Genomic DNA, 25,000 nt, shown 5'->3' with positions numbered 1-25,000 from the left:
TGTGCTGGTCTCTGCATGTCCTCCTTATCCTCCACTCCTTATCTCCTCCTCACATCCCTCTCTCCCTCCCCAATCCCTCATGTTCTGCCTCTGTGTTTATACAAGACCCTACACAAGACCACCCGTAGGAAAAAGGGAGCTTACTACAAAAACAAAAAACACCACCAGTTAAAAATGTAAGGACAGGTCATGCACATTGTGAGAAATTTGTATTAATGTGTTATGAGCTGTTGCTAGAATAATATTGTTGTCCTTCCTAGATGTTCTCCAAACCTGTCACACTTGTCCCTGAGGATTTGTAATGTGAGTACAGGGAAGGTTTGGAATGTTCAAGCCATTAACCACAAACCATTTAAATAGTCTGGTACGACAGCTACAACAGGCCAAATCATTTTCCACCATTCAAATAATTCACGCTAAGAGCAATCCAATTCTAATCGTCATATTGAAATATGATGGGTTTCATCTTTGTGTCTGTTGGAGTGGCGAGCTCCCTTCAAGAACCCTGTCAGAGTCCCAAATGGCACCCTATTTCCTATGTAGTGCACTACTTTTGACCAGGGTCTGGGAATAAGGTGCCATTTGGGACACCACCCATCTCAGTGTGACTGCAGTTGAGATTATCCACGTGATTTGCTGTGGGATCATAAACTTTCTGGCGTAGTGTGGCAGGGAGTGACGTGACTGTTAAACGCTGTTCATCATTCATATTTAACTATTCTGTAGTCATTTATTACCTTCAATGCTACACAGTCCTGAAAGCCTCCGCTGCCACTCCCTCTGTTTCTCTATCTTCCTCTTCTCCCTCGCTCCCTTCCTCTATCTCTGTCCCCATCCCACCTCTATCATTCCTTTCTCTCGCCCCCTCCTTCCCCAATGCCTGTCCTCCATCCTTCGCTCTTTTTTCCTGCTACCTGATTTACCTATCCCCTCCCTTCTCTCACACCCCTCCATTTCCTCCACTTCGACCCTCCCTCCCTCCCTCCCTCCCTCCCTCCCTCCCTCCCTCCCTCCCTCCCTCCCTCCCTCCCTCCCTCCCTCCCTCCCTCCCTCAGACTGGGCATGTCTCCAGGTGATACTGTAGACAGAAAGAAGACAGAATAAAGATGACAAGTACTTATGGATCAGCCCCTAGCCATATGGACCAGGGACAAACCACTGGGCTTTGGTAGATGAATAATACACATCATGGTTGCTTTCCAAATAGCACCTCTTCTGTATTTAATGCACTACTTTTGACAAGGGCCTATAGGGCTCTGGTCAAAAGTAGTGCACTATATAGGAAATATGGTGCCATTTGGGACGAAGCCCATGATAATAACTACAGACAACAGTCAACAGCCAAACACTGAATTCTGATTGGTTCAGCATTTGGTCTGAATAATCTACAGGTAAATGCCAAAATAAAGGAAATAAATGAGGGATATAAAGTGAATTGAAAGCAGGGAATTCCACACAGGCGTGGTTCCTGAACTTCTTCATGCTAGGGTCTATTTTTCTTCATTTCCTGTCTGACTGACGTGCCCAAAGTAAACTGCCTGTTACTCAGGCCCAGAAGCCAGGATATGCATATAATTGGTACCATTGGTATGGTAGGAGAAAATCCAAAGAGAAACCAACCGTTAAAAAAAAGAAAATTGAGAGCCTATGCTCTTTCAATGGAAAGTTATAGGTCCCATGCAATTCCTGCTCCCAGATGCAATTCCAATGGCTTCCACTAGATGTCAACAGTCTTTGTTCAATGTTTCACGCTTGTTTCTTCCCAAACAAGGAAGAATTTTTAGTTTTGGTACTGGGAGTCAGAGTTGGAAATCAGTCTGTGCACGCGCGATGAAGAGGATGCGCACTTGCTAATTTTACTTTTCTATTGAACATACTTCTTTCCGTTTGAAATATTATAGTTTAATTACATTTTAGAGGTACCTGAGGATTGAATTGAAACGTATTTTGACTTGTTTTAACAAAGTTTAGCGGTAGCTTTTTGGATTCCTTTCTCTGCATGTTGAACGAGTGGATTACTCAAATCGATGGCGCCAACTAAACTGACTTTTTGGGATATAAAGAAGGATTTTATCTAACAAAACAGCCATGCATGTTGTAGCTGGGACCCTTGGGATTGCAAATCAGAGGAAGATTTTCAAAAAGTAAGTGAATATTTAATTGCTATTTGTGATTTTACGAAGCCTGTGCTGGTTGAAAAATATTTTGATGTGGGGAGCCGTCCTGAACAATCGCATGGCATGCTTTCGCTGTAAAGCCTATTGTAAATCGGACAATGCAGTTAGATTAACAAGAATTTAAGATTTGAACCGATATAAGACACTTGTACAGTTGAAGTCGGAAGTTTACATACACTTAGGTTGAAGTCATTAACCTGTTATGGCTAGGGGGCAGTATTTTCACGGCTGGATAAAAAACGTACCCGATTTAATCTGGTTACCACTCCTACCCAGTAACTAGAATATGCATATACTTATTACATATGGATAGAAAACACCCTAAAGTTTCTAAAACTGTTTGAATGGTGTCTGTGAGTATAACAGAACTCATTTGGCAGGCAAAAACCTGACAAGGTTTCAGGCAGGAAGTGGCCTGTCTGACAATATGTCGTTTTTCTTGACTCTGTTTATTGAAGAGTGAGGATCTTAGCTGTCCCGTGACACTTCCTACGGCTGCCATAGGGTCTCAGAAGGCGGTAAAAAGCTGAATCGTGGCTTTGCAGGCTCTGGCTGAAAAAAAGTAGCGCGTTTGGGTAGTGGCTGGTTACAGTACTGTGAGACTCAGGCTCGTGCCCGCGTCGACCGAAAGCTTTGTTTACTTTCCTCTGTTTAGCTAAAAGGAGATTCCCGGTCGGAATATTATCGCTTTTTTACGAGAAAAATGGCATAAAAATGGATTTTAAACAGCGGTTGACATGCTTCGAAGTACGGTAATGGAATATTTAGATTTTTTTTGTCACGAATTGCGCCATGCGCGTGACCCTGATTTACCATTTCAGATAGTGTCTGGGACGCACGAACAAAACGCCGCTATTCGGATATAACGATGGATTATTTTGGACCAAACCAACATTTGTTATTGAAGTAGCAGTCCTGGGAGTGCATTCTGACGAAGACAACAAAAGGTAATCAAACTTTTATAATAGTAAACCTGATATTGGTGAGTGCTAAACTTGCCGGGTGTCTAAATAGCTAGCCCATGATGCCTGGGCTATGTACTTAGAATATTGCAAAATGTGCTTTCACCAAAAAGCTATTTTAAAATCGGACATATCGAGTGCATAGAGGAGTTCTGTATCTATAATTCTTAAAATAATTGTTATGCTTTTTGTGAACGTTTATCGTGAGTAATTTAGTAAATTCTTAGTGAATTCGCCGGAAGTTTGCGGGGGGTATGCTAGTTCTGAACGTCACATGCTAATGTAAAAAGCTGGTTTTTGATATAAATATGAACTTGATTGAACAAAACATGCATGTATTGTATAACATAATGTCCTAGGGTTGTCATCTGATGAAGATCATCAAAGGTTACTGCTGCATTTAGCTGTCTTCTGGGTTTTTGTGACATTATATGCTAGCTTGAAAAATGGGTGTCTGATTATTTCTGGCTTGGTACTCTGCTGACATAATCTAATGTTTTGCTTTCGTTGTAAAGCCTTTTTGAAATCGGACAGTGTGGTTAGATAAAGGAGAGTCTTGTCTTTAAAATGCTGTAAAATAGTCATATGTTTGAAAAATTGAAGTTTTTGTATTTTTGAGGAATTTGTAATTCGCGCCACGCCTATCATTGGATATTGGAGCAGGTGTTCCGCTAGCGGAACGTCTAGATGTAAGAGGTTAACTCATTTTTCAACCACTCAACAAATTTCTTGTTAACAAACTATATTTTTGGCAAGTCGGTTAGGACATCTACTTTATGCATGACACAAGTAATTTTTTCAACAATTGTTTAAAGACAGATTATTTCACTTATAATTCACTGTATCACAATTCCAGGGGGTCAGAAGTTTACATACACTAAGTTGACTGTGCCTTTAAACAGCTTGGAAAATTCCAGAAAATGATGTCATGGCTTTAGAAGCTTCTGATAGGCTAATTGACATCATTTGAGTCAATTGGAGGTGTACCTGTGGATGTATTTCAAGGCCTACCTTCAAACTCAGTGCCTCTTTGTTTCACATCATGGGAAAATTAAAAGAAAGCAGCCAAGACCTCAGAAAAAAATTGTAGACCTCCACAAGTCGGGTTCATCCTTGGGAGCAATTTCCAAATGCCTGAAGGTTCCACGTTCATCTGTACAAACAATAATACGCAAGTATAAACACCATGGGACCACGCAGCCGTCATACCACTCAGGAAGTCTCCTAGAGATGAACGTACTTTGGTGCGAAAAGTGCAAATCAACCTTGTGAAGATGTTGGAGGAAATAGGTACAAGTGTATCTATATCCACAGTAAAACGAGTCCTATATCGACATAACCTGAAAGGCCGCTCAGCAAGGAAGAAGCCACTGCTCCAAAACCGACATAAAAAAGCCAGACTACAGTTTGCAACTGCACATGGGGACAAAGATCGTACTTTTTGGAGAAATGTCCTCTGGTCTGATGAAACAAAATAGAACTGTTTGGCCATAATGACCAACGTTATGTTTGGAGGAAAAAGGGGGATGCTTGCAAGCCGAAGAACACCATCCCAACCGTGAAGCACGGGGGTGGCAGCATCATGTTGTGGGGGTGCGTTGCTGCAGGAGGGACTGGTGCACTTCACAAAATAGATGGCATCATGAGGTAGGAAAATTATGTGGATATATTGAAGCAACATCTCAAGACATCAGTCAGGAAGTTAAAGCATGGTTGCAAATGGGTCTTCCAAATGTATTTATTTTACTAGGCAAGTCAGTTAAGAACAAATTCTTATTTTCAATGACAGCCTAGGAACAGTGGGTTAACGGCCTTGTTCAGGTGCAGAACGACCAATTTTTACCTTGTCAGCTCGGGGATTCAACTTTTCGGTTACTAGTCCAATGCTCTAACCACTAGGCACCTGCCGCCCCCAAATGGACAATGACCCCAAGCATACTTCCAAAGTTGTGGCAAAATGGCTTAAGGACAACAAAGTCAAGATATTGGAGTGGCCATCACAAAGCCCTGACCTCAATCCTATAGAACATGTGTGGGCAGAACTGAAAAAGCATGTGCGAGCAAGGAGGCCTGACTCAGTTACACCAGCTCTGACAGGAGGAATGGGACAAAATTCACCCAACTTATTGTGGGAAGCTTGTGGAAGGCAACCCGAAACGTTTGACCCAAGTTAAATAATTTAAAGGCAATGTTACCAAATACTAATTGAGTGTATGTAAACTTCTAACCCACTGGGGAAGTGATGAAAGAAATAAAAGCTGAAATAAATCATTCTCTCTACTATTATTCTGACATTTCACATTCTTAAAATAAAGTGGTGATCCTAATTGACCTAAGACAGGGAATTTTTACTCGGATTAAATGTCAGGAATTGTGAAACTGAGTTTAAATGTATTTGGCTAAGGTGTATGTGTCACGCCCTGACCTGAGAGAGACGGTTTATTTCTCTATTTTGTTAGGTCAGGGTGTGGGGTGGGCATTCTATGTTTTGTATGTCTTTGTGTTGGGCCGAGTATGGTTCCTAATCAGAGGCAGCTGTCTATCGTTGTCTCTGATTAGGAATCATACTTAGGCAGCCTTTTCCCACCTGTGTTTTGTGGGTAGTTATTTTCTGTTTTGTATTCGTTACCTGACGGAACTGTTTGGCTTTTTGTTTTGTTTCTTTGTTCTAGTGTTTCGTTGATTAATAAATATAATGAACACTTACCACGCTGCGCTTTGGTCCCCTCTCTATGACAGCCGTAACAGTATGTAAACTTCCGACTTCAACTGTAACTAGATGTTTAATATCCATAATTTGTATGATTATTTATTTGAATTGCGCTCCATCCAATTTCACCGTAAGTTGCTGACAGGTGTCCCGCTGACGGGACGCCTAGCCCTAAGAAGTTTTTAACCTGTTGAGGGTAGGGGGCAGTATTTGCACGGCCGGATAAAAAACATACCCGATTTAATCTGGTTATTACTACTGCCCAGAAACTAGAATATGCATATAATTATTGGCTTTGGATAGAAAACACCCTAAAGTTTCTAAAACTGTTTGAATGGTGTCTGTGAGAAGATTCTGTACAGGAAGTGCCCTCTCTGACCATTCCTTGGGCTTCTTGACTCTCTTTATTGAAAACTTAGGATCTTTGCTGTAACGTGACACTTCCTATGGCTCCCATAGGCTCTCAGAAGGCGGGAAAAAGCTGAATGATGTCTTTGCAGCCCCTGGCTGAAAAACATTAGCGCCTTTGGTAAGTGGTCTATCAGAGGACAATGAGACTGAGGCGCGTGCACGAGGCGACCCCATGTTTTTATTTTCTCTCTCTTTGAACGTAAACAGGGTATCCCGGTCGGAATATTATCGCTTTTTTACGAGAAAAATGGCATAAAAATAGATTTTAAACAGCGGTTGACATGCTTCGAAGTACGGTAATGGAATATTTAGAATTTTTTTGTCACGAAACGCGTCGGGCACGTCACCATTCTTTACACTTCGGATAGTGTCTTGAACGCACGAACAAAACAGAGGATATTTGAACATAACTATGGATTATTTTGAACCAAACCAACATTTGTTATTGAAGTAGAAGTCCTGGGAGTGCATTCTGACGAAGAACAGCAAAGGTAATCACATTTTTCTTATAGTAAATCTGACTTTGGTGAGGGCTAAACTTGGTGGGTGTCTAAATAGCTAGCCCTGTGATGCCGGGCTATCTACTCAGAATATTGCAAAATGTGCTTTCACCGAAAAGCTATTTTAAAATCGGACATAGCGAGTGCATAAAGGAGTTCCGTATCTATAATTCTTAAAATAATTGTTATGTTTTTTGTGAACGTTTATCGTGAGTAATTTAGTAAATTCACCGGAAGTTTGCGGGGGTATGCTAGTTCTGAACGTCACATGCTAATGTAAAAAGCTGGTTTTTGATATAAATATGAACTTGATTGAACAAAACATGCATGTATTGTATAACATAATGTCCTAGGATTGTCATCTGACGAAGATCATCAAAGGTTAGTGCTGCATTTAGCTGTGGTTTGGGTTTATGTGACATTATATGCTAGCTTGAAAAATGGGTGTCTGATTATTTCTGGCTGGGTACTCTGCTGACATAATCTAATGTTTTGCTTTCGTTGTAAAGCCTTTTTGAAATTGGACAGTGTGGTTAGATTAACGAGAGTCTTGTCTTTAAAATGGTGTAAAATAGTCATATGTTTGAGAAATTGAAGTAATAGCATTTCTAAGGTATTTGAATAACGCACCACGGGATTCCACTGGCTGTTACGTAGGTGGGACGATTTCGTCCCTCCTACCCTAGAGAGGTTAATCAATTAGCATCCCACCGTGCTTGGTGTCATGTATAAAAATGCCCAGTTACCCATTATTTTGGCTACCATGGCTAGAATTAGTGCTAAATGTGACTTTGAAAGAGGGGTCTCAAAGGAGAATAGGTTTGTGTGTGTGTGTGTGTGTGTGTGTGTGTGTGTGTGTGTGTGTGTGTGTGTGTGTGTGTGTGTGTGTGTGTGTGTGTGTGTGTGTGTGTGTGTGTGTGTGTGTGTGTGTGTGTGTGTGTCAGTCACCAGATCTCAAACCAATCAAACACTTATAGGAGATTCTGGAGTGGTGCCTGAGACAACGTTTTCTACCACCATCCACAAAACATCAAATGATGAAATTTCTTGTAAAAGAATGGTGTCACATCCCTTCAATAGAGTTTAAGACACTTGTATAATCAATGCCAAGGCACACTGAAGCTGTTCAGGCTCGTGGTGGCCCAACGCCCTATTAAGAAGATTTAACTTAGTGTTTCCTTTATTTTGGCAGTTACATGTATGAAGAAAATAAATAAAGACCGCATGACGGATAAAGACTCTTTAAGTTGGTCAAATAAACCCACAGCAAGGAAACATGAGTGTGAGACTTCCTTTTTAATTTGTTTAATGCGTGACTATACCATAGCAGAGGGGAGGATTTTAACCCTATACTTGGATATATATGTACCATGACCACACCTATAGGTGATGGACCAATTAAATCCACCCAAGCTTATCTGTTTTACAAAGAATGATTTTCACAAGCAGGACTTGTAAAGTGTGAGCTTGTTTCCAATTCAGTGACTTATTATGTGTCATTAATAACTGACACATAACACCTCAAAATCATTTCAAATTCTATTTCAGATTGTGTATTCCCGTTAGAGGTCTATCTTGATCAAAGATACATTTTTTTCTTCTAATGAAAAACATTTGATAAATAGATTCAGTCCCATGGGGTAAGCTATTTGAGGAAGCAGTGTTCAATGGTGAAATAATAATTCCTGGTATCAGCACCAAAGGGACAGACAGCCATCTTTAAAAAATAAAATCAATGTGGCCTCCTTGTGCACCCTAGTAAGTCTCCAACACCAGTAGGAGTAGAGAGGGAGAAAAGGAGGTCTGAGTTATAACTCTGTACCAGGGTCTTAGCAGTGTAGTCAGGCCCAGAGAAGCCCTTTATAAATTGGTTAATTCCTCGTTCGGCCCAGTGTTCACTGCAGGAACCAGGAACCATTTAATAGGAACCACTCAGGCCTGGCCTGAGCTATCCTTGACAGCTCTTTTTCACAATTCCCATGTCTGCCTCACAGGCTGACTACACCGCTCGCATAGCGAGTGTTGCAAAAATAAATGTAGAAATCTATATTATTCAATTATTGCACCCACACGTCTCGCGCGCGCCAACGAGCTTAGGCGTTGCCAAGGACTAAAATAGAAGTCAGTTCTATTTGTGACGCAGATCGCGCTGCAAGTCCTGCCTCTCCCATCTCCTCATTGGTTTATAGAAGTAGGTACCCACGTGCCATCTCCTCATTGGTTATACCCACGTGGGTGACTGAAAGACGAACGAGGTCGTGGCGGTAATGCACCTAATTTATGAAAGTTGCCAATCACAATATAAAGTCAAGAGAAGAAAAAGCCTGGAAGGAGGAGAGATGTTAGAAACGATTCGGTTGACCGTTTTATGTGTGGATTAATTGGTGGAGTAGAGGACCTTGTGCATTTCAGGTAAAATAACGATTCAATGTTTATATCCCAGGACAAATTAGCTAGCAACAGCAAGCTAGCTAAATAGGACAAATTTGCTAGCAAGTGCAAGCTAACTAGCTAAATTGCCATAAAAGTTTAATGCTTTTCGCCCTGTCCCCAAATTAATATAATTGGTTCAGAGTTTGTTTTGATACTTTAACCTGCGTGTCGTGATCGAGTTTGGTGTGGGGGACAAAATACATTTATGCATGATGGTGCATGATGGTGTATGCGCACAGCCGGTTTGGGTTCCGTGTCAGACAACTGCAGACCAAGTTGGATTATGATATTGAATGTGATTGTGATCTTGATTGTGATCAATAAACAAACCCTTGAATGTGTAAGATATTACAGTGGCAGAGTGTTGGTTACATCCCTTGACTTTTTCCATATTTTGTTGTGAATTTAAAATGGGTTAAATTGAGATCTTTTGTCACTAGCTTACACACAATGCCCTATAACGTCAAAGTGGAATTATGTTTTTCAAAATGTTATACATTTATAAAAAAAATGAAAAGCTGAAATGTCTTGAGTCCATAAAAATTCAACCCCTTTGTTATGACAAGTCTAAATAAGTCCAGGGGTAACCAGTTGCTTAACAAGTCAGATAATAAGTTGCATGGATCAACAACCAATTTGACAGAGCTTGAAGAATTTTGAAAATAATAATGGTCAAATGATGAACAATCCAGGTGTGGAAAGTTCATAGAGGCTTACCCTGAAAGACTCACAGCTGTAATCGCTGCTAAAGGTGCTTCTACAAAGTATTGACCCAGGGGTGTGAGATACAGTTTTTCTATATTACATTTTCAATATGTTTGCAAACATTTCTAAAAACATGTTTTCACTTTGTTATTATGGTGTATTTAATCCATTTTGAATTCAGGCTGTAACACAACAAAATGTGGAATAAGTCAATGGGTATGAATAATTTCTGAAGGTACTGTATAACAGTATAACCAAGCATGGTTTAATGGTATCAAGTTCAGCTTGTATGTGAAACTGCATGAACAATGCTTTGAAGGATGCTGGAGTTACACACAGTACAATACAATACTTGTGTTATCTTTTTCATATAGTCAATGATATAAAATACAATACAGCATTTCAACATCAACATTATGTCCCTAAAATTGAGTTACTACTGTATCTCCACTGCAGCTTATTTCAACCAGCAGACAGACAGCATTGTTGTGATTGTGACCCTCCAGATTCATTCTCTACTGCCCAGAGTAAAGGAAGCCTCTTGGCACAAAACAGCCCTACTGTCCCTGATGTGGGGACTAAATCCACTTAGTGTGCTGTGTTGATGGTACAGGAACACCAGTTAGCAGCAGACACCAGGGCAGAGTCCCAAATAGAACCACATTCCCTATATAGTGCACTTCTTTTGACCAGAGCGCCCATGCAATAGGGTGCCATTTGGGACCCTGACCAGCATAGCTATTATCACAGCTAGCCATCAGCAGTCAGTAACTTCCTTATTCCAGCCACTCTGTACCACGATAGTTCTGCACCGAGTGATAAAGCCAGGCCTGTCCACAGACCACTGGAACTAGACTGTGTGGGCCCCTGTCTCCTCTCCACGACAGCGTGATGGTGGCAGTGACACGCGCTGGACTGCCACAGCGATGTGATTACTCCTTGCTTGGCGTAATCTGACATGCGTCACAGAGATGGAGGCAATGTTAGGGAGGGAGGGAGATCACTCTGGCCCATTGAGTCAGGTAATAACCTGGTGTTCACACCTGAACACAACAACAACCCTGACTCTCTCAGGAAGACTGGATTTCTGAATCACTTGCAATACTGCAAGCGTTTACTTGAGTCTGCCTGGAGTGCCAGATGTCACATGAACACCAACATTTGAATATGGGAAGGAGATTAAGGACATTGCACCAAAGTCAGCAACACCATCAACCACCTGACACACAAACAGGAACAGCATGATTTAGTGGTAAGGAGTGGTATGCAGGCACATGGACATCTCCATCAGTAAGTAATATTGATCATCCATTTCAAAAGATATAGGAGTGGAGGAGTTTGAGGATAGCCAGACTTCTTCTCTCTCTCTCTCTCTCTCTCTCTCTCTCTCTCCCTCTCATTCCCTCTCATTCCCTCTCATTCCCTCTCTCTCTCTCTCTCTCTCTCTCTCCCTCTCATTCCCTCTCATTCCCTCTCTCTCTCTCCCCCTCTCATTCCCTCTCATTCCCTCTCATTCCCTCTCATTCTCTCTCTCTCTCTCTCTCTCCCTCTCATTCCCTCTCATTCCCTCTCATTCCCTCTCATTCCCTCTCTCTCTACATGAAAAATTGCCTCACCTTTCTGTGGAGGGAGGCTGAGGAGAATGTGAAGGCTTTACCTTCTGCTGCTCTGCGGTGCACATACACACACACATACACCATATTTGTTATGACGTGTTGAAGCCCCTGGACTACCTTCTCTCTCCCCCTTCTGTCTGATAATGAGGGAGACAAGATCCACCATCTTCTACTCTCACCGCTGTCTCCTTCACTCCTCTTCTACTCTCCCCTTCACTCCTCCTCTACTTTCACAGCTCTCTCCTTCCCTCCTCTCCTCGAGTCATCCTCTACTCTCACCGCTCTCTCCTTCCCTCCTCTCCTCCAGTCATCCTCTACTCTCACCGCTCTCTCCTTCCCTCCTCTCCTCGAGTCATCCTCTACTCTCACCGCTCTCTCCTTCCCTCCTCTCCTCCAGTCATACTTTACTCTCAGTGCTCCCCTCTCCTCCAGTCCCCCTTTACTCTCTCCTCTTCTCCACTCCTCCTTTACTCTCACAGCTCTCCTCCTCTCTTCCATCTCCTCCCCTCCCTGCCTCGGCTCAACCTCAGGGAACAAACAGGAGTTCTGTTTAAAACATCACTGCTTTCTTATTCACATCCCTCTGATCCCAATCTTCCACATGCTGGCGTACAGTAAGGTGTGTGGGAGCAACGTGACACAAGCACGATTCTTCTGTCTTACGATCTATGAGTCAGCCATCAGCCATCGTCCTTCTCCTGAACACATCACACTCCATACACCAGGAGGTTGTCTTCACTCTGTACTCAGAGAGCACGTCTGCCAATCATATTGGCTGGAGCAGCACTAAGGTCCAACACAGACAGAGTAGGTCTGCGTTCCAAATGGCACCCTATTCCCTACATAGTGCACTACTTTTGATCAGAGCCCTATGAGCCCTGGTCAAAAGGAGTGCACTATGTAGGGGATTGGGTGCCATTTGAGACGCAGATTAAGACTGAGCAGAGCCCGGTCTATTACATGCTACAAAGCCCCCCTGCCTGGCTCCATCTCTCTATCTCTCTATCTCTCTGTCCGCAAGCTATCTGCATACATCTACATCAGACTGATGTTAATCCCACCATTAATCTGATCCTAGATCAGCAGATACCGATCCCTGTTAACACCAATTACCTCAGCACCCAGCCACACTCCTAACAAGGCCTTTGGTAGTTCTCAGGATATGTCCCAAAGGGCACCCTATTCCCCCCATAGGGCCCTGGTCAAAAGTAGTGCACTACATAGGAAATAGGGCGCCATTTGGGATGCAACCTGAAGCCTTGAAAAATAAGGCTTGGGTGTTTTGCGTGACAGCCCCCAGATATGTTTTCTGAGCGAGCCAAGAAGAAAGCCAGCCAGCCTGATGGTATCTACAATATATTGTCTTCTAGTCCAGATAATGTGCTCCTAGGTGATTTGCAAAAACCCTGGCAGCAGGATATATTTTTGCACAGATATTTCTCTATCAATTTGAGTGTGGATTAAATAATTGCTGTTGGACATCATCTTTAATCTTCCCACTGGCAGGAGATAAAAAACACATTTCACACAGAACCACCTACAGTAGCTTTAAAAATCAATTCCTGCAGATAGATTGTAAATTCATGGTCGGAATGCGTAATCAAATAAAATGTCAAGACACATTGTTGGCCCAGTGTAATCAGAACATCTAACAGCTACCGGCAAATCACAAACTGACTTCTTGTTTCTATTTCATCAACCAAGCAGTAGGGTACCTGAAGGAGCCAGGCATAAAACATCCTCTCCACTCTGACATGCAACCAGGTTAGGTCCTCTGTGATAAGTAATGCACACATCCAGACATGGCTGGAATCTGCATGGACATACTGTATTAAGCAATGCTGATCAATACAGAGAAACCCATTGTGGCAGGAATAGATGAAGAGAACAAGAGAGGAAGAAAGACAGAGGGAAAGAGTGTGTGTGTGTGTGTGTGTGTGTGTGTGTGTGTGTGTGTGTGTGTGTGTGTGTGTGTGTGTGTGTGTGTGTGCGTGCGTGCGTGCGTGCGTGCGTGCGTGCGTGCGTGCGTGCGTGCGTGCGTGCGTGCGTGCGTGTGTGTGTGTGTGTGTGTGTAGATCGTGTATGTGAGTGGAAGAAAGAAAGACATAAAGAAAATGATTGAGAGGAAGTGACAGAGAGAGTGATCGAGGTGTATCCTACCTTCCAGGACGGTGAGTTTGGCACTGGTGTTGATCTCTCCCACACTGTTGGTGGCGGTACACTCATAGATGGCCTCGTCCCTGTGGGTCCGCAGGGGCTGGATACGCAGGACGGACCCTGAACCGTCATCAAACTCTATCACCTGAACACAAGGGTGGGTAGAGGAGAGAAAACGCAATGAGACCCATGGTCGCCATGTAACTAATATTCAAAACTGATTTAAACAGTCATCTTAACAAGGCATCCCTTTGATCGCTATTTCATCAATACGTACAGCACATCAGAGCCCTGGTGAGTACCAGCCCAGTGAATACTCCTGGTTTGATCATTGGCAGGGGGACTAATACAGGGCTAAGATATGTGCTACTTTCTATTTAGCTAGGAGAAACTGGGTTTATAATAAGAGTCTGCCTTAGCAGATCAGAAGACGCAAACCTGACCAAACTCAAACTCCATCAGTACTATTAATAAGCCATCTCAAATAGAGACTACATCTTATCTAATCTCAACTGCAAAGGACCGCCCGGCATTGCATGACCTTGCTGTCGTCCTACGCTCCACAGGGAGTGAAGAGAAGTAAGTACGTCTGATCTGATACAATCACCCAATTAGAGAGAAGTTTATTGTATGAAATGAGCCTGAGTGAACAGCAGGCATTTCAGCAAGGCCTTTCAGGAAGCCAGCCTTTAGGGGTTAAAGAATCAGAGGTCAGAGGTCAGGGGAGAGGGTCTCCTAAAATTCCTTACGCTGCAGTGGAAAGTGGCTGACCTAAACATCCACATGACAGGAAGAGAACATTCCTGAACATTCAGTGGAGCACACCTAGGTTCAAACAGTATCTGAAATATTTAAATGACTTTGAACGTTCACTTGAGCCTGCCTAGCGTGCCAGACAGGGTAGGTTTTCACTGAAGGGGCTATTCTTCCCTTGGTCCAATTGCACCATGCAAGCTCAATCAAGCAATGCTAAAGTATGCCAAAGATTTTGAATACTATTTGAATGAGAGTTGCACATTTTGGGGAATATTCAGAGGTGGAAACTTTCCCTGGGAATTAACGGGAATATATGGGAATTGACGGAAATATATGCAAATTAATATTAATACCATTTAAATGTAGATGTTTTTTGCATTGGATATATTTACCATATCATATGGAGACAGAAACATAAACCTTTAACCTTATCATAAGTAGACATAATTGCAAATGATTAAATCCTTCCAATAGAAATAAAAAAACGATTTATTTACGAATTGAACTTTAATTAAACGAGTTGACTCTTCACATGGGATGATTTCACTGAACAACAAAAGAAAGGGAATATTGAATGATCCCTAATGATCCACCACATCTCCCAAGAACGTTTTCAACATACATCTGTAAAATGATAGTCTAGAAACTAAAGCTTTGGTTGTCTTCCTCTCAGGCTTCCATGTCTTCTCCCTGGACCTCCTCAATGTCCACCTCTTGGACATCAGACTCTGAGGCCTCATCTTCACTGTCACTTTCCAACCTTGTTGAGGATGGCTCGTTGTCAGGCTCAAAAAGCCTCAAATTTGCCGAGATGGCCACCAATTTTTCAACCCTTGTATTGGTCAGCCTGTTGCGTGCTTTGGTGTGTGTGTTCCCAAACAAGGACCAGTTGCGCTCTGAGGCGGCTGATGTTGGTGGGATTTGGAGGATGATGGAGGCAACAGGAGAAATAGCCTCAGATCCACAAAGTCCCTTCTACCAGGTGGCTGATGAGATATGTTGGCACGACTGCCATATTGCAACCCCATCCCATTTGCTTGACCTTCACTTGTACTCTGTTGAACTCTGCATCCAGCAAAGTAGTAGATAAAGCATGTCTGGTTGGAGGGGTGTATGCTGGGCGAACAACATTCAGAAATCTCTTCCAATACACATTGCCTGTGAGCATCAGAGGTGAACCAGTTGCATACACAGCTTGAGCAAGACATTCATCAGCATTTCTCTGACTTTCGTCAGAGGTTGTTTGTTGTGAGCGCTGAGGGAACTTTATGCACTTGGCCAGATGATTCTGCATCTTTGTTGTGTTCTTCACATATGATTTGGCACAGTATTTGCAAATGTACACAGCTTTTCCTTCTACATTAGCTGCAGTGAAATTTCTCCACACATCAGATAGTGCCTGTGGTATTTTCCTGTAAAGATTAGAAGAAAATAATGTAAAAAAAATATATACATTTCCATGTACAGATAAATAGCTAAGCAGTTAGATTTAACAACTCCTTTGTAAGATAAATGTTTTAAAATGAAACATGTATGGAAACAAGTAAATTAACACTCCTCAGTTAGCAGGCTCAAGCAAGCTAAAACCCACATCGTAGCAGAAATTGTTAACAAGTTAGAAATTATTTAAACACACTTTGCTGTAGGCTACTATTTACTAGTTAACAAAACATCATGTATGTCATATAAAATATATTCACCCCACCCAGTATTGTAATCAAAACTTACCAGAAAGCATGTAGTCCTTGGCTCAGACAGTGTAGTAGTGTGGGCTCAGTAGCATCTCATTAGTGTGCAAGATCTTGAGAATCAGCTGTACATGTGATGGAAGAGTGCACTGTGCATACAGAGGGTTGCAATTCCATCGAATTGGGGATAGTTTAACCAAAATATGCCACAAGACCTGGAATTGCCTTATGCGTATACCACAAAAAAAGGTTCACTGTTATAAGCCTAAGTTTTTGATGAATTTAAGCAAAATTCCCCAAATTCCAGGGCTTAACTTCCCATGGAAAAATTTCAGAAATTTACTGGAAAGTTTCCGACCCTTTGCAACCATAATTTCAACCCAGGTCTGAAGTGAAGTCCTCTCCTCTCTCCCCCTGGGCCCACTGCTCTCCCATGCTCTCTCACACCTCCACACCGACTGCACACAGAGCAGGGCTCAGTTTGAGGAGTGCCGTGCAGACAGATAGAAGATATTTCCTATTAATCACGTCAGTGTGAGCTGAGTGTCTGCATCTGTGGAAGGACCCATGTTGAGACCGCTTCACTTGAAACCATTTCTACTAGCTGGCAGCTAATAGGCCTCCCTGCTGCTACTGCTTTCAGCGTATGTCTGCCTGCTTGTCTGTCTGTATGCCTGCCTACCTGGCCTGTCTGTCTATCTCTCTGTCTGTCTTGTCTGAGCAGGGTGGCATACATCCACATTGCTTCAGACGCTGGAAGAAAAGGCAGACAGAGCGAGAGGAGGTGGTCACTGAACTGACACAGACAAACAGACTATGTGGTTGAGTGGTGCTTTGAAACAAGGATGTGGGTACGCCCACAGAATAAGAATGAATCTATTCATGTCATTTGGAAAGGACTACTATGTCTGCCTGGGCTTCCTACAATGTTTCTTACCATTTCTGCACCGGAAAGCTCATTCATTCTCATTTATGGTTGAGAATTATGTAGCTATGTAGCTAAAATCTGATGCAATATCGTCAATTAACAATTAACAATTAAACAATGAAATACAATAGTAAAGTAGACCATATACCTCAAAGCGCTGAGAACTGACTTTCTTGCCCTTCTTCATCCAGGTGATGCGTGGCTTGGGATCACCCACCGCCTGGCAAACGAAGGACGCTACTCCTCCCGAAATACCTGTCTGGTCGTCTGGAGATTTGATGAAATTGGGCATGCCTGGGAGAGAGAGAGATAGAGAGAGGATAACTAATGTATGTATCAATCAAATTGACCCCAAATTGTAAACAGCAGCACAGTGGAAAAAATTCCCCTCAGAGCACAGATAATCAATTGCAGTACAGCTCTAGAAACATTTTTATTTTACTAAGCAAGTCAGTTAAGAACAAATTCTTACTGTCAATGATGGCCTTGGAACAGTGAGTTAAGTGCCTTGTTCAGGGGCAGAACAACAGATTTATACCTTGTGGATTTGATCTTGCAACCTTTTGGTTATCTAGTCCAATGCACTAACCACTAGGCTACGCTGCTGCCCCAAATGAGTCTGAATATAAAGCCTTCTACTTTCATACACTATAAATACAAAAGTATGTGGACAACCCTTCAAATTAGTAGATTCTGCAATTTCAGCCACACCTGTTGCTGACAGGTGTATAAAATTGAGCACACCGCCATGCAATCTCCATAGACAAACATTGGCAGTAGAATGGCCTTATGAAGAGCTCAGCGACTTTCAATGTGGCACTGTCATAGGATGCGACCTTTCCAACAAGTCAGTTTGTCAAATTTCTGCCCTGCTAGAGCTGCCCCGGTCAACTGTAAGTGCTGTTATTGTGAGAAAATGTCTACGAGCAACAATGGCTTAGCCGCAAAGTGGTAGGCCACACAAGCTCACAGAACTTTACTGCGAGTGCTGAAGCGCGTAGCAAGTAAATATTGTCTGTCCTCAGTTGCAACACTCAATACTGAGTTACAAACTGCCTCTGGAGGCAACATCAGCACAATAACTGTTCGTTGGGACAATGGGTTTCCATGGCCAATCAGCCGCACACAAGCCTAAGATCACCATGCGCAATGCCAAGCATCGGCTGGAGTGGTGTAAATCTTGCCGCCAGTGGATTCTGGAGCAGTGGAAACTCTGGAGTGATGAATCGCGCTTCACCATCTGGCAGTCCGACAGACGAATCTGGGTTTGGTGGATGCCAGGAGAACAATACCTGCCCGAATGCATAGTGCCAAATGTAATGTTTGGTGGAGGAGGAATATTGGTGTGGGGCTGTTTTTCATCGTTCGGGCTAGGCACCTTAATTCCAGTGAAGGGAAATCTTAACTTTACAGCATACAATGACATTCTAAACAATTATGTGCTTCCAACTTTGTGGGAACAGTTTGGGGAAGGCCCTTTCCTGTTTCAGCATGACAATACCCCCATGCACAAAGCGAGGTCCATACAGAAATGGCTTGTCGATGATTGGTGTGGAAGAACTTGACTGGCCTGCACAGAGCCCTGACCACAACCCCATCGAAAACCTTTGGGATGAATTGGAAAGCCGACTGCAAGCCAGGCCTAATCGCCCAAAATTAGTGCCCAACCTTACTAATGCTCTTGCGGCTGAATGGAGTCCCCGCAGCAATGTTCCAACATCTAGTTGAAAGCCTTCCCAGAAGAGTGGAGGCTGTTATAGCAGCAAAGGAAGGACCAGCTCCATATTAATACCCATGATTTTGGAATGAGATGTTCGACAAGTAGGTGGCCACATACTTTTGGTCATGTAGTGTATCAATCAAAATAATTTCACAAATGCAAAATACACACTTACTGTACACTGTTTTAACCGGTTTAACACAGTTGCAGCCAATAGTATTTTTTAGTGACAATACGTCTGTCTTCCGTTTACACACAGGTGTTCAGAGACGCAGATAGCTGATTAGCACAGCAATGCCTCTGTTTTCTGTCTGTTTTCTGTAAACAAGCGCTGTAACATCCCTGATATGAAAGATACGTTCCTTATATTTCCAAAACAGTACCACAAGCGATGCGGTTTAACGTTCAGAACGAGCGTCGTAGCTCTTAGCAAAACTCCTCCAGCCAGAAGATACGATCGTCAATAGGCGCTAGTTAGCATCTATGAATGGGCTAGGTAGCATTGTGAAACAACGTAGCAGGATCACTGGTATAAACCTGTATCAGACACGAGTCATACTCAAGGCGCAATCTATTCTGAGGAACTCCCAGCATCCCGTGTTTGATTAATTGACAATGCTTCCCTCAGAGCGCAGATACAAGCTCCCTAAGTTTAAAATGAACAGGTCTACACTCTCCTTCATCACAGCTTCATCACAGCTGCTAACAAGCTGTAGTATTATTGTGTACTGTGTACATATTGCTGTACATACTGGTTTTTGTGTACAGTATATTAATGTCAAGTGTTCATTGTGTTTTTTTTAATATTTGCTGCAAAATGAATTCCTCCTCGGGATAATAAAGACTCTACTCTCCTCTGCTCTGTTCTGCTCTATTCTGCTCTCCTCTGCTCTACTCTGCTCTGTTCTGCTCTACTCTGCTCTATTCTGCTCTACTCTGCTCTGTTCTGCTCTACTCTGCTCTGTTCTGCTCTACTCTGCTCTATTCTGCTCTACTCTGCTCTATTCTGCTCTACTCTCCTCTGCTCTACTCTGCTCTATTCTGCTCTGTTCTGCTACTCCCTAGAAGGACAAAACCTAAGGAGGAATCAGAGAGGAGGCTGATCCTCTGCTGACTGTACCAAGTATACGTTAGGACCATCAAGGCCAGACAGAGAGACAGAGAAAGACAACAATAACACAGGACTAGGCAGCTCTGGGCAGGTTCCCTACCAGTTAATGTTCAGGCAGTAACAATGTGTGTTTTAAAAACACGGATACCAAACTGCCTGCATCCAAATCGAGTCAAAAAAGCCTGCGAACCAAAACCGTCCAGTGCTGTATTGTCCTTCCTGTCATGTGTTGGGTTGTTGCTGTACTTGACATACCACTTCCAGTGCATACCTTCCAGTTCCAGTCTCTCTCATTAATAATGATACGAAACTAGCAAATCAAATCAAACTTTATTTGTCACATGCGCTGAATACAACAAGTGTAGACCTTACCGTGAAATACTTACTTACAAGCCCTTAACCAACAGTGCAGGTCAAGAAGAGTTAAGAAAATATTTACTAAATAAACTAAAGTAAAACCTAATAATAAAAGTAACACAATAAAATAACAATAAGGAGGCTATACACAGGGGGTACCGGTACAGAGTCAATGTGCGGGGGTACAGGTTAGTCAAGGTCATTTGTACATGTAGGTAGGGGTGAAGTGACTACGCATAGATATGAATCTAAATCTTAAATATGCTTCTTTATCATGCCTGAATAAACATGTGGAATTAACCCAAACCCTAGGCTTGACCACTTAAGAACCACAAGACTCTCTGCCTCCCAAAAGGCACCCTATTCCCTATATGATACACTACTAAAGTAGTGCACTAAATAGGGAAAATAATGTCATTTAGGATGCAGTCTGTGTCTCATATCTCAGAGGAGGGGGTATCAAACGGAACACAATGAACTGTCTGGGATGACACACCATCATATTAAAGCTCCATGGCAACAAACATTAGAGGGATAATGATGAGACAGAGATGTAATTAAATATTCCACTGAACTCGTCAGAGCACCACCGCTGCAGGCTAACACATGCACACACACACACCGGGCTATTACAAATACATGCCGACAAAACATACAGTATTCTGCCTGGGTTCTCTCTCTCTCTCTCTCTCTCTCTCTCTCTGTGTGTGTACGTGTGTGCATGTGTACATGTGTATCTCGGTTCCTGGCAGTAGATGCATTATGCAGATCTATGCCTGCCCTTGGGGAATCAGGCCTGTTTTCAGAGAGCAGGAGGGATGTGTATGTCAGTGTCTCTGTGTTAAGGTGCAGTTACAGGTCTGCGTCCCAAATGGAATCCTATTCCCTAAAAATGGTGCACTTATTAGGGCCCATAGGGCTCTCATCAAAGGTAGTGCATTATTTAGGGAACAGGGTGACACTTGGCACAGCCACAGTATCTGTAGGGTAAGGAAGGGTTAATAAAACGTGATGTGTGGGCGCTAGATGTAGGGGGTAGTGAGTAGGATTAAATATTTTCCCGGTATTTTACAAATGTTCCATCCCGAGAATAAATCCCTTTTCTCCCAGGTAACCCAGTATTTTCCGCCAAATCTGGAAGTGTCATTCAAAAGCATTATAAAGCATATAAATATGTCTGGATTTGGTTAGAACTTTGATCAGCATAAACATTCTAACTTGATGCTAGCTGAGCCTGACGAGCCATATATTAAAATACGTTTTATGAGCCCTACATTAACAACATTTAATGAGCCCAAGCCCAAAAAAGTCCAAAATGATTTAGCATTTATCCAATACATATATGATATAGGCTACTGCACATTACGCACAACAGAAAAACATAAAGCCCATAGATGTAGCTAGCTATATGCTCTCTTGGATAGCTGCAGTAGGCTAATCTTGTGAACTGTATAACTGTGCCGTATTGTATTATACTGTCTTATATGGACTGGAATTACACACATCGTTCAAACCATGATAAAGCAGAAGAGAACATATGATTCTGGTGCAGCACATGCGGACTATAAAGTTACAATAATAGGCTAGTGAATTTAATTTCCATTTAGAAATATAATAGGGCCTATTTGTATAATTAGTAGGCTGATGCATAAGCCTATATACCTTTCATAATATTTATCCTAACGTTATTAGCCTACCTCCAATTAATTTTGTTGTCCTTATCTTCATCATTCTAATGACATCCTTGAATAATACAGGACTAGAATTAGATGCAGAAGGCTTTCACGAAGATTGAATGGTTACGGGTCTGAATAAATAACTGCTATAGCCTACCGCCATCGCACGTTCTCGCGTCTTTCAAACCACCCGTGAGTTATATTGGCTGCTGTATTTAATACTCAGCAAAAAAGAGCTTGCATCCATCTTCAAATAGTCTATTGGTATAAGAAATGCTAAATAAATGATGTCCAGTAAGCTATTCTAGTCTAGCTTTTCCTGCATGGGGCTCCAAGAGGCAAGGAGCGTTTCTTAAGGAGAGGCCAGTGAAGCACAGGTGCTTGTGTATTGCGCAAGAGACAAAAGCTATAAATTATAAGATTATTATGCATAACCCATAATTAATTAGCTAAATATAAGGCTAATACTGCATTGAATTTATTACCGTAAAGAGGCTTGGCCATTTATATATAGAGCAATATATCTATCTAGAACAGGATGATCTATTTTGGATGCAATTTGAATGGAGTTGAAAGAGAGAGAGAAAGACTGCGGGAGTGCTCGCGCATGCACTGATTTAAAGCCACGATATTTGAGTGATAGGCTTTAAAACTCTGCTGCTGCAATGAAAAAATGTATAATTTTTACAATGAAAAAATAAGGTGAAGATGGGTAAATTAGACGCGCATTCCGTCTTTATATTTGTGAGGTTTGACGCTGGAGACAGGAAGCAGGTACAGGGAGAACATTTAATAAACTACGGACATGAAACAGGACAGGAACAGCGTCTGGACAGGAGACAAAGTAACGACATCAATGCTGACAGGGATGGAACAGAGGATACAGACAGATAAAGGGGAGGCAATCAAATAATGAAGGAGTTCAGGTGGGTCCAATGAGGCGCAGGTGCACGTAACAAAGGGGACAGGTGTGCGTAATGATAGGCAATCTGGCGCCCTCGAGCACCAGAGAGGGAGAGCGGGAGCAGGCGGGACAATATTACTGTAGCATAGGCTATGCTGCAGCAAATGTAGGCCTACCTGTCAGAAGAAAAAAGTTTACATGATGAGGTGATATTGTAGGTCTACATGCATTGTGAACTGCACTCCACACTGAGATGGGCTGTCTGTCCCCACCCTTAGCGTTGATTCCTCATGCAGAGGCTGTAAAGAAGCCAGATTTAGATATTGCATCCAATTTAACAGTTCCATTTCACGCCATGCTATTCATATAAATAATGTATTATATTTGACTGGTTTCTCGCAGTTATTTATCCCAGGAAAAGGGAGTGGTTTTGGGCTGTAATCCCGGGAAGATCTCGATAACTGGGTTCCCGCCATTCAACCCTAGAAGTGAGGCAAAGCCGACTGTAGTGTAATTACCCCAATCTTTCTCTCCTTTTTCCCTCCCTCCATCCATCCCTTTTCTCCTGCCCCAAAATATCCTCCTGGCCTCAGCGTTTCTCCTAAACGGAGTGCTTATTTCACCGCTGTAACTCTGACCGAGACACTAAGCGAGCGTTGAGCTGTCCTCATCGCTCCGTGCTGTACTGTGATGATGTAATGGCTGCCATGTTCCACTCTGTAGACTCTGTCTTGGTCTCAAATGGCAGTTTCCCTGTAAATTGGCCTCATCCATAACGGCTGTCAATACTAGTTTGATTAATATTGTTTTCCTTTGTGACTACATACTAACCAAGATGCAAACAATACTGTCCGTTAGAACTATACTAAGCCCTAAACCCACACTGCTAGAGCTATGACAAATCCCATGAAGTAATGTAGAATTCATTGTATAAAACACAGTGAGTGGGATCCCTATGGAGGAACAGAATTAGACTAGGTATCACATATCAGGAAAGAATTACACACTGCTTAGACACAGCAATGATGATAACACAGCCACAGTGCTCTCTCTCTCACTCCCTCACTCTCTTTGTCTCTCTCACTCTCTCTCTCTCACCACTCAGAGGGGAATGAGAAATACACTGTACAAAACATTAAGAACACTTTCCTAATATTGAGTTGCAATACAGTCTCAATTCATCAGGGCATGGCCTCTACAAGGTTCAAAAGCATTCCATAGGGATGCTGGCCCATGTTAACTACAGTGCTTCCCACAGTTGTGTCAAGTTGGCTGGATGTCCTTTGGGTGGTGGACCATTCTTGATACACACGGGAAACTGTGGAGTGTGAAAAACCCAGCACCATGGCAGTTCTTGACACAAACCGGAGCGCCTGGCACCTAGTACAATACCCCGTTGAAAGGCATTTAAGTATTGTGTCTTGCCAATTCACCCTCTGAATGGCACACACACCATCCATGTCTCCCTTCATTTACACTGACTGACTTGGATTTAACAAGTAACATCAATAAGGGATCATGGCTTCACCTGGTCAGTCTACGTCATGGACAGAGCAGGTGTCCCTAATGTTTAGTAGACTCAGTGTACATTTTAACAGACACTGTTATCCAGTGAAACAATCAGGGTTCCATGCCTTGCTCAAGGGCACATCAACAGATGTTTCACCTAGTCAGCTCAGAGATTTGAACAAGCAACCTTACGGTTATTGGCCAAACACACATAACCACCGAGCTACCTGCCTAGACCAACAGAGGTGCCTTCTGTTTGACAGTCCACTAGGGAACCGAGTTTCCCCCTGCATGAACCCAGGCTTAAAGAAACAAGAATACAGGGCAGTCTCTAAGGGACAGGATAGTTAGATACCACTGTCTGTCTGTCTGTCTGTCTGTCTGTCTGTCTGTCTGTCTGTCTGTCTGTCTGTCTGTCTGTCTGTCTGTCTGTCTGTCTGTCTGTCTGTCTGTCTGTCTGTCTGTCTGTCTGTCTGTCTGTCTGTCTGTCTGTCTGTCTGTCTGTCTGTCTGTCTGTCTGTCTGTCTGCCAACTACCTCTACTCCTATACTTGTCCTCAAATAAAATCATCTGCAGTCCACCGGAATGTTGAATCAATATTCTGCTACTGGCACAATGTCACAACAACAACAACTTCAAAATGGCCGCTAGGAAGGTCTCTATTGGGTAGTACATAAGAG

At 42.6% G+C, this 25,000-nt stretch overlaps 1 protein-coding gene across 17 annotated transcripts in view; it reads right to left on the bottom strand.

Moving 5' to 3' along the window:
* ptprfa (protein tyrosine phosphatase receptor type Fa) overlaps positions 1 to 25,000 on the bottom strand; it is a 370,993-nt gene that overhangs the window by 178,976 nt on the left and 167,017 nt on the right. For all 17 annotated transcript variants that reach the window (XM_045687724.1, XM_045687725.1, XM_045687723.1 and 14 more), the window contains 2 exons: positions 17,192 to 17,337; positions 13,675 to 13,816 (listed from right to left, as the gene is read on the bottom strand). In XM_045687724.1, the coding sequence (XP_045543680.1) occupies positions 13,675 to 13,816; positions 17,192 to 17,337 (288 nt within the window). The remainder of the gene's footprint in view (positions 1 to 13,674; positions 13,817 to 17,191; positions 17,338 to 25,000) is intronic.

Source organism: Salmo salar, chromosome ssa10, assembly GCF_905237065.1.
Source record: "Salmo salar chromosome ssa10, Ssal_v3.1, whole genome shotgun sequence".
Taxonomy (NCBI): Eukaryota; Metazoa; Chordata; class Actinopteri; order Salmoniformes; family Salmonidae; genus Salmo; species Salmo salar.
Note: the sequence above shows the minus strand (reverse complement) of the source record. Positions and strands in the feature narration are given on the sequence as shown.